Source organism: Orycteropus afer, unplaced genomic scaffold, assembly GCF_000298275.1.
Source record: "Orycteropus afer afer isolate SDZICR_OR568_19922 unplaced genomic scaffold, OryAfe1.0 scaffold00524, whole genome shotgun sequence".
Taxonomy (NCBI): Eukaryota; Metazoa; Chordata; class Mammalia; order Tubulidentata; family Orycteropodidae; genus Orycteropus; species Orycteropus afer.
This window is the reverse complement of record NW_006922111.1, coordinates 1,599,985-1,610,437: the sequence shown is the minus strand read 5'-3', so window position 1 is coordinate 1,610,437 and position 10,453 is coordinate 1,599,985. Positions and strand designations below refer to the sequence as shown.

The 10,453-nt window shown below is 58.3% G+C and overlaps 1 protein-coding gene across 1 annotated transcript in view; it reads left to right on the top strand.

Annotated features, from left to right (window-relative positions):
* Positions 1-10,453, top strand: part of CELSR1 (cadherin EGF LAG seven-pass G-type receptor 1) — a 72,856-nt gene that overhangs the window by 5,597 nt on the left and 56,806 nt on the right. Inside the window, exons 3-8 of the mRNA XM_042782933.1 lie at positions 3,242-3,399; positions 5,011-5,174; positions 5,221-5,418; positions 5,872-5,997; positions 8,821-8,987; positions 9,919-9,948. Of these exons, the coding sequence (XP_042638867.1) occupies positions 3,242-3,399; positions 5,011-5,174; positions 5,221-5,418; positions 5,872-5,997; positions 8,821-8,987; positions 9,919-9,948 (843 nt within the window). The remainder of the gene's footprint in view (positions 1-3,241; positions 3,400-5,010; positions 5,175-5,220; positions 5,419-5,871; positions 5,998-8,820; positions 8,988-9,918; positions 9,949-10,453) is intronic.

The following is a 10,453-nucleotide window of genomic DNA, read 5'->3' as shown; positions in this document are numbered from 1 at the left end:
CCGGCCTGCTACTCTGTGCTACGCCTGTGCTTACCTTGCTCCCGAAGACCTGGTCCCTCTCGGTAGGGTAACAAGGGAACGTGTTCAGTGCAGACCAGTGAGTAAGCACAAGCCCGCCTTGTTTCAGTGCCTATGCCCCAGCTCTGTAGTTTCCAAATATTTTCATCACCCCAAATAAACCCATCACGCAGTCACCCCCCAGCCCCCGCCTCTGGCCACCATCCGCATTGTCCCTGTGGGTTTGCCTGGTGCAGATCTCATGGACTCAGAATTATGCCCTGAGTGACCTTCCCAGTCAGGCTTTTCCGCTCTGCATGATGTTTTCAGAGCCCACCCGTGTGGGAGCACGAAGCGGGAGGGCCCCCTGGTTACAGCTGCATTACTGCCATCATGGAGGGCCCTCAGCTCATCCACTCATCCGGGCGTGGGCTGCTCCCACCTTTTGGTGACTGTGAGCAGGGCTGCTATGGATGTGTGTGGGTGGGTGTATCTGAGCACCTCTTCTGGTTGTATACTTAGGAGTAAGTGGACTTGCGGGGTCAGGTGGTAACTGTGTGCAACCCCAACCAGGCTTCCTGGGTCACCTACCACGTCATTTCCACATTCCCCATGGTGTCCCCTGCACCAGTGCCAGTCTGCTCAGCTCAGCGATGTGACCATGCAGTCCATAGCCGTGAGATGGGCATTTTAAATCTCTGGTCCCACACACTGCCTTTTGGGGGCAACGAGTGTCCCTCTGCGAAGCAGGGGCCAGGCTTCAAGTGTCAGGGGTCCTCCAGGTGCTGCCAGCCTCCTGCTGCGGGTCCTTCCAGCTGTTCACCCCTGGATGCAGTTTCTGTGGCCGAAGGGCCAGTGCTTGACTGCGCAGCAGCGTGAGGGGCTGCATGTTAACCAGGGGCCGTCAGATCAGCTCAGATGCTGGTGCCCTGTGTGTGTCAGAGCAGAGCTGTGCTCCGTGGCTTCCCAAAACCAAGCCCACTGCCGTGGAGTCGGCCCTGACTCATAGCAACCCTCCTTGGGTTTCCGAGGCAGTATCTCTATGGAAGTAGATTGCCCAACCTTCCTCCCGAGGAGTGGCTGGTGGGTTTGAACCAGCAGCCTTCTGGTTAGCAGTCAAGTGCCTTAGGCACTGCGCCACCAGAGCTCCCATGGGGTTCAGTGGCTGATTTGTTTGGCCGGAAATCACCAGGCTTCTTCCAGGTGCCCGAGGGGGCTTGAGCCTGCAGCCTTCTGGTCAGCGGCCGAGCACAGGCCCCGTTTGCAGCCCAGGTGCCCTGAGTGTGTGCAATCTGTCATAGCCTGTCCTGTCTGTGGATTTGGTTAGTGGGGCCCAGACGCTGACGCCGGGTGTCTTCGCAGCTGGCGGTTAGCAGGTGCCGCTCTAAATACTAGCAGGAGTCTTGGCTACGCTGGGCTCGCCTGCGCCCACAGCCCTGAGCCGCTGATTACAGGCGGGACCGGCAGCCACTGTAGTCTTGTTGGCAGCAGCCCCCAGTGATTAAAGCACCCTGGGAGTAACTGCCCCAAAGCCCCCACCCACCCTGAGAATGTAAATTATGAGTTGTAAGCACCACGCTGGCCGGGCTCAGGCCGCCACGGGCACATCTAATGTTAAGTGTCCAATGCGGACAAGTTCCCCAAGCGGCTGTGGCCGAGGAAAGCACTCTGTCGTCCTCATCTGAAGCAAAGATGAGTCTTTAAGAAAATAATAGCTGGTCCGGCTTCATGGGGGCGGACAGGCTGCTGGCCTGGCTGGTGTGACGGGTGCCGTGTGGATGAGGAGCAGGGCAGGTCTGCAGGCCGGGAGCAGCCCCGGGCTGTGTCCTTCAGGAGCGTGGGCCAGGTGATGAGCAGGGGCCGGGGGCAGGAGGGCGTCAGGCGGTGGCAGACCTGGCTCTGGCCGATGCTTAGACGCAGGGAGGACAGAGGCAGAGGCTCGGAAGGGTCTCAGGGCTCTGCTGATGGCCGTTGTCTGAATCTCTGATGCTGTGAACAGACATGCCACACGGGGTCGCCTTAAAAATCTGAAGTTTATCCTCACAGCTCTGGGGCCGGCGGTGCAAACCCGGGACTGCCAGTTCCCATTCCCTCAGTGAGCCAGCCTCTCGCCTTGTTTCTGGCGGCTGCTGGTGACCCATGATGCTCTGGGATGTTACAGGACGTTCTGTGATGTTCTGTGACATTCCATGATGTTCCTGACATTCTGTGGTGTTCCATGATGTTTGGTGACATTCCATGGTCTTCTATGCTGTTCCATGGTCTTCTGTGATGTTCCATGACAGTCCGTGGTGTTCTGTGACATTGTGTGATGTTCCATGGTGTTCTGTGATGTTCTATGGCATCCCGTGTTGTTCCATGGTGTTCTGTGATGTCCTGTGGTGTTCCATGGCACCTGTTCCATGATATTCCATGGTATTCCATGATGTTCTGTGACACATTCCATGATGTTACATGATGTCCGTGGTGTTCTGTGATGTTCTATGGCATCCCGTGTTGTTCCATGGTATTCTGTGATGTCCTGTGGTGTTCCATGGCACCTGTTCCATGATATTCCATGGTATTCCATGATGTTCTGTGATACATTCTGTGATGTTCCATGACATCCTATGGTGTTCCATGATGCCCCATGATGTTCTGTGACATCCTGTGGTGTTCCGTGAGTCCCATGACGTCCTGTGGTGTTCTGTGGCAACTGTTCCATGATCTGTGGTGTTCTGTGATGTTCTGTGACACATTCCATGATCTTCTGTGATGTCTCAAGGTGTTCTGTGATGTCCCATGGTGTTCCATAACGTCCCGTGACATCCCATGGTATCCCATGGCACCTGTCTTCCTCATGTGTGGGTTGGCGCCTGCTTGGCTCTTTCACTAACTCAGAGGACGTTAGGGTTAGGGTCCACCCTACACTGGTGTGACCTCATTAACAGAGCAGGGAAAAACGCTGTTTCCAGACACACTCATGTTTACAGGGACCAAGACTGCAGTACATATTCTGGGGGACACAACTCAATCCAAAGCACCTTGTTATGGGATGTGGTCACCAGGAGCCTGGGTGGGGTCCCTGCCCCTTGCCCGCAGGCTGCCCTCCACTGAGGTGTATCTGTGGGGAGTCCCGAGGGACCCCCTTCCCTGCATGCCATCCTCTGCTGAAGCACACCTGCAGGGGTGCCGGGGACATCCGCTGGGGCACACCTGAACGTGCTGGGGACATACTGACACATCTTGGCTTTGTCTCCGACAGCCCCACATCGGCCGCCTGGGCCTGCCTCACGGGCCGTCCGGAGAGAAGGTGGCTGTGGTGACCGTGGATGACTGCGACACGACCATGGCTGTGCGCTTTGGGAACTACGCTGGGAACTACAGCTGTGCTGCACAGGGCACGCAGAGCGGCTCCAAGAAGTGAGCACCCAAGGGCAGAGCTCCAAAGAGTGGGTCTCCTGGACACAGGGCCACTCTGGGCCCCAGTGCCCTGACAGCTCTCATCCAGGCTGTGGTCAAATCCCCGCCCCTTGGTTGGGGCACCTTCCCTCGGACGCAGCAGAACCTCCTAGAACATCTGTCTGAGTGGTGCCAGGACCAGCCCCTGGGTTGTGATGGCTCCGCAGCCCAGTCTTTCACCATGGGGTTGCTGGCTTCATCCCGGCCCGGGCCCCGAGGGCTCCACATTCCGCCCGGGACCCACCCCCTGCGGGCGGACATGGCATTTCACCACCTGGCGCCGAGCTTTCTCGGGGCTTCTCCTAGCTCCAGAACAGAGGCAGGGTCTGCCCTTCACATCCCGGCTCTGGAAAGCCAGCTCCTTCGTTGCTTTGTTCCCGTTGGGCTGGTTTCAGTGGCGGCTTGGTGCATATTTAATTACTTTTTGAAGACCACTGTTCTGGTTCCCTAGTGCTGCTCTGACAAGAATATACCACCAATGGGATGGCCTCAACAAACAGGAGTTTATTCTCTCACAGTTCAGGAGGCATTAAGTCCAAGTTCAAAGTGCCAGGCTCTAGGGGCTGGGTGAAAGCCCCTCGACCTTGGGCTTCAGCTCTGCCTCTTGCTCCTGGCCCACTGAAGCTGGAGGCATCTCTTCACTCAGGCAGCTACTGGCTGCTGAGGCTGACAAGCCCAAGGTCGACAGATAAAATGGCACAGTCCCGATGCTACCAAACCACATGACAGGCCATTAATTAAGTCCATTGTAAGTCCCAAGGTCGGCAGAGCATGGCAGGCTGCTGAACAATGATACGGCCACGTGCAGGGTTCAAGCATGACTAGAGACCATTCCCAAAGCTGTTTCTCATACACAGGAAGCAGACCACAAACCCAAAGCAGCTACTCAGCTGCTCCAGTAGATTCCACCATGGAGTTGATTACCTGTCTCATCATGGGGAATACTACATCCAGCTGCCCAGCCACTCAACCAGGCCCAGCCACATTGACACACAAACTGAACCACCACAGCCACACTTCAGCTGAACCTGATATGTTTCTGACAGGGACTGATGACAGTCACATACTTGTTTGGTCCAGCCTTCCACTCACCTGAGACGCAGGTGTGGTTGTGCCACAGACAGGTCAGAGCCCTGCCCCAGGCCCCAGCCACTGATGGTGGAGCCGAGGTTTGCCTGCAGTTGACCTTTCAAACTCATCCCTCTTCCTGTGAGGTTCCCGAGTTGAGGACACCAGCGTCCCTGTGTCTGGCATCCATGCTGCCTCTGTGTGCACCACACCCTGGGCAGTGGGCCGGGTGGACAATGACCGGTCAGCCTGGAATATGCAGTATGTCAGGATATAATGCACATTTAGGTAAACCAAGGCACAGAGAGGTTGGAAGCCCTGTGGAGGGCACCCGAGGGGGACCTCCTGTTGCTCTAACCTGGCCCTTCACTTCCCTCCCTGCTACCTGCCTGTCCCGTCCTGAAGTTCACAGCCCACTGTGTCTCTGGCGGCAGGGCTGGTGCCGTTTTGGCAGTGTCCGGCCTCCCCCATGCAGACCTCACGGGGCTGGCCTTGTTTCCCCAGGTCCCTGGATCTGACGGGCCCCCTTCTCCTGGGAGGTGTCCCCAACCTGCCCGAGGACTTCCCCGTGCACAACCGGCAGTTCGTAGGCTGCATGCGGAACCTGTCCATCGATGGCAAGGTCATGGATATGGCCGGCTTCATCGCCAACAACGGCACCAGGGCAGGTAGGCATGGCCACGGCACATCCCGGGTTTACCGTCTTTCTCCTAGAACTGGCCCCGTGGTGCCCAGCCACCTGCCTCGCGGGAGGGGACCAGAGCCTGAGCTCACCCAAGATGCGTTCTTGGGGTCTGTGGGTGCTGCAGTTTAAAGTGGCAGAGAAGCTGCCCCTCCAGCGGCCAGCAGATAAGCTGGCCAGACGGCTGGAGTGCACACAGGCTCCTGGGGTCTTCACTGTGTCACCGGACGGTCAGGCCCTGCTGGGTCACAGCCCAGAGACTGCAAGTCTCCAGACGTGTCCACTGGGCTCCAGGCAGCCAGAAGGGCTCAGGCATGCCCCACCCCCACTCAGACCCGCACCTCAGACACACACATGCAGGAGGGGATAGGACCAGAGACGGCCCCCCACAGTGACCTGCCCCACCTCCACTCTGACCCGCAGCTCAGACACACACATGCAGGAGGGGATAGGACCAGAGACGGCCCCCACGGTGACCTGTCCCACCCCCACTTGGACCCACACCTCAGACACACACAGGAGGAGTTAGGACCAGAGACGGCCCCCCACGGTGACCTGTCCCACCCCCACTCGGACCTACACCTCAGATATACACACACAGGGGGAGTTAGGACCAGAGACGGCCCCCCACGGTGACCTGCCCCACCCCCATTGAGACCACACTGACGGTTCTGTCCTTCCAGGCTGTGCCGCCCAGAGGAACTTCTGCGATGGGGCCTGGTGTCAGAATGGGGGCACGTGTCTCAACAGGTGGAACATGTATGTGTGCGCGTGCCCGCTCCGGTTCGGTGGGAGGAACTGTGAACAAGGTGAGTGCTGGTCTGTCCATCATTCCCTTCATCCTCTCCCCCAATGGGGTGGTACCTGAGACCCCTTGTGAGGGCTCTCTCAGGGAGACCTTCATGGGCCCAACATCTGGGGCCAACCTGGCAGCCTGTCTGTGCCCCTGTCCTCACCAGCTGGGGCCACAGTGGGGAGCAGGGGTGTGCATGGGGCTGGGCCGTGGTGGGGTCACCACAGTGGGGTGAACCTGCAGCCAGGGGCGGTCAGGACAGTTCTGTGAGATGCAGCAGTCTGAGCCAGGCCACACAAGGTCAGGCAGCCGTGAGGGTCACTTCCCAGGTGGGCACACTGAGCTTCCTGATGGCTGCCTCTGTGATAGGCCACTGCTGGCCTGGAAGCTGCGTGTCCCCAGGCCCAGCACCCCCAGGCCCGTGTCCCCTTCACACAGTCACAGAGGGCTGTGACCTTCAGAGGAGCGAGTCCTCGGTCCCCACCCCGCCTGCTGTAGCACAGGCTGGGCTTCCCCGTTCACGTGGCAGCATTTTGTGTTGCAGGTTCCATCGAGTTGACTTGACTCAGACCCTTGTACAACAGAACGGAACACTGCCCGGTCCTCAGGGCTATTGGTGAAGTTTTCCAGTAATATATCAGGCAGTGTTTCACTGCTATTCATAAGGTTTTCACTGGCCAATTCTTTGATAAATGGATAGCTCCTTCCTTCTTCCCAGTCTGTCATAGTCTGTAAGCTCTGCTGAAAGCTGTCCACCATGGGTGACCCTGCTGGTATTTGAAATACTGGTGGCACAGCCTCCAGCCTCTGGCCACACACAGCCACCACAGAAGGACACAAGGGCAGGCAGTGGGGGCTGCACACACCTAGTAAATGAGTCTTGCCTTTTTTCTTTTTTTTCTTATCATCACTGCACTAAGATAGACAGAAACGGGGGGGGCGAGGCCAGGTGAGTTTGGGCAGGCTCACGCTCCACCTGGAGACTGACTGCTGGTTCACGTTAGCAAGGTGAAGGCACTACGAAACTTCCAGAAGGGAGCTCTGGTGGTGCATGCCTAAGGCGTTTGACTTCCAGCCAGAAGGTGGGTGGTTCAAACCCACCGGCTACTCTGCAGAAGGAAGACTGGGCAATCTACTTCCATAAAGATTTACTCCCTCAGAAACCCAGAGGGGGTCGCTATGAGTCGGAATCAACTCGATGGCAGTGAGTTTGGTTTCTTTTTTTCACTCTGTCCCAAGGGGGCAAGGCCAGGCTGGGCGCAGCTGGTCTGAAGTGCACCCTGTGTGCCCTGTAAAGGTCAGGTGTTCTCACTGTGGCCCTGTAGCCCACGGAGTCGTGTGCGGATTCTTTGAGAATCGGCTTTCTACCAATTCTCAAAGGAGTTGATGAACCAAGAAGAGATGGGGAACTGCAGCCAAAGCATGTCACCAGGAGAGCAAAGGTTCGCTTGAGTCACTGCGGGGGACCGAGGTGCAGGTCCCCTGCTGGCTCAGAAGGCGGCCCTTCAGCGGTCTGAGGCCACATGGCCGTGAATGATGTGTCCACAGTGGCTGGGACAGATTTAAAATCAGGCCCTGCTGCTTCACAGCTTAGACACCCAGGGCCACAGCATTGAGTGGTGGCTCTGAGTACCACATCTGTGAGCCCGGCAGCCCTCCAGACAGGGCCAGTGTGAGCAGGGAGACTAGCACCATGGGTGGGGCCGTCACAGTGGGGTTTCCTGTTGTGGAAGCCAGGAGCCAGCATACCCTGCCTGGCACGCCAAGGAAAACGTAGCCACATGTTTGGCTTGTTGCGAGCAGGAAGCAAACACTTGGGGTCACGGGGCTCAGTGTCCCTGACAGCCCCCTCGCAGCATGCCCTGTGCCGCCGGCTTTGAGGTCTGTGTGAGGACTGTTTAATCCCATGTGAGTGACACTGCAGGCCATTGAGAGTCTGTGGTGTGGGTCAGGAAGCCCGTCTGGTTTGGGCTTTGCTCGGTATTTTCCCAATTGTCATAGACGCAAGGGGCCTGTGTACATCCCTGCCATCTCCCTGGTTACCCAAAATATTCCAGGAGCCCGAGGCCAGCTGTGAGACAGGGAGCATAGGGACATGGAGGCCTGGTGCCCGTCCCCAGGAGAGGGGCCCCATGCACCTGGGGCAGGAGGCGTGGAAACCCCCCAGACCAAGGGCAGCATAGGCTTGGGGGCCTGAGGGACGTGTGCTCACACACTCCTTCTGTGCTAATCAAGAGATTGTCCTCACACGACACCTGCCTCTGCCCAGCCCTAAGAGCAGGCAGGTGTGGGGGTGACAGGTGGGCTGGGCTGACCCGGACCCCCTCCAGCACCCCTGTGCCCTGAGCTCAGGCTCCTGAGTTACCCCACTCAGCCCCCGCCTGAAAGCCTTTGGTCCCTGGTGAGGCTGGGAAGCCCTCCCAGGAAGGGGGCACATGTCCCCGGAGCGGGGTCTGCAGGGCCCAAGGTGGTGGGTTCGGGGCTGTAAACCCAAAGCCTGCTGCCGTGGAGTGGCTCTCGACTCAGTGGCCCCACGTTTGTGGAGGGCAGCTCCAGAGGCCGTTCCTGGCAGAGATCTTTGTGGAAGTAGCTGTCAGGCCTTTCCTCCGTGGGCTCGCTGGGTGGGCTCAGACCACCAGCCTTCGGTTGGGAGTTGAGCACAGACCACTCGTGCCCTGGGACCTTTCAGAGCACAGTCTCAGACACAGGCCTTTGACATGAAAATAAAACAGGCTCAGAACACCCCCCACCCCACCCCGCCCCGCTGGTCAGGAGAGCTCGGCTCCCCCCGTCCTGTGACGTCAGGGCTGGCATCTGAGGCCCATGTCTGTGTCCACAGTCATGCCCCACCCCCAGCACTTCAGTGGCGAGAGCATCGTGTTCTGGGGCGACCTGGCTATCACCATCTCTGTGCCGTGGTACCTGGGGCTAATGTTCCGGACCAGGAGGGTGGACGGCGTGCTGATGGAGGCCACAGCCGGCGGGTCCTCCCGCCTCCTTCTGCAGGTGAGCACACTGTGGGCCACCCTGGCACCCGGAGGGCAGGCACGCACGTGCGTGGGCTAACCGAGCACTCAGGGAGCCAGCAGGAGGGACTTGGCACTATCGCCGCCCCCTGGTGCCACACCTGCCGGGTTCTCAGGTGTGAGGAAGAGAAGGTAGTGTGAGTGGGCATTCCCAAGAGGCGGGACGATTGTGCCATCCGTCACGAGGTGACGCACAGGGAAGGCGTGTGCGCCACGGAGTTCCCACGTGGTGTGCGTTCCCAGCTGAAGAGATGGAGGGGGCGGTCGACCGTCCAGTGCTCAGCGGCTACAGTGCTTTGAACAGCGAGCCCCGTCTCCGTCTCGCTGGGATGTGGCCTCCTCTCTGGCTGACACATTCCAGAACCAGGGCAGTGAGCACCCCCAACACAGTGGAAGTTCTGCCTAAAACTGTCCCTGACAGAGGTGACGGTGGCTGACTTTGCTGCCTGCAAACCGCTGTGCAGACGGTGGCCTCCGAGTCATGGCGCCCCGTATGTCTCAGGGCAGGACTGCAGCCCACAGGGTCTTCAGGTAGGAATGCAGTCCACAGGGCCTTTGGTGGCTTTTTGTCGAAGTCCATTGCCAGGTCTTTCTTCCACGGATCCTCTGAGCTGGCTCCAACCCCAGCCTTGCAGGTCACATCCGAGTGTGTTCACTGTCTGCACGCCCCAGGGACTCTGCTTCAGGATGCGTTCTTACTCCTGGGGGTGGCTGTCAATGAGAACTAACCTCGAAATGCTCTTGTCCCACTTCATGTAACTCTCTCTTTTTATCTTTTGGCCTTTACTGTTCCAGTTATTTGTAAAAAGTGAGATAAGTGCTAACGTTCCTAAACACTTAAAAAGATACTTCAGTTGCGCTCTACTCTGGTTTTTTGATGTCACAAACTGTCTCCCCTTATGTCTCCCCAGCTCCTGAAACACTTCCGTGTGGAAGTGATTGTAAGTTACTTTAAGGTGTGGAGAAAGCCCCTGATCTTCTCCCAGGGCAGCCCTGTACCTCCACTCTCTGTATTCAGGAGGGTGGGGACCCCGCCCTGGCTGTCTGCCTGGTTTGGGGGGACACCGATTGCCCCCCACTGTGCTTCTACTCTGCAGCAGGGCAGGGACCCCCAGGGACAGCACTGGGGGTTTGCCTGGCCAGGCTCTGGGCTGCAAGCTCCCCCCCTCCCATATGTCTTCAAGGTCTCTGCAGTGACAGTGGGGACATGACGCCCCGTGCAGGCATCACCACCTGTGACCCCCCCCAGGCCAGGGCTGAGACCTGGAATCGCACAAGGCAGTTCCTGAGCTGTCATGGTTTTGTCCCCCAAGAACGTCCACTTTGATGCCTGTTTAAAACCCCCCTCCCCTGACGAGGTGGTGCTTGTGGGAACTGCCCAACCAGGAGGGGATCCCACAGGCACGGCGGCCTGGTCATTCTCTTTCTTCCAGGCTTGGCATCATG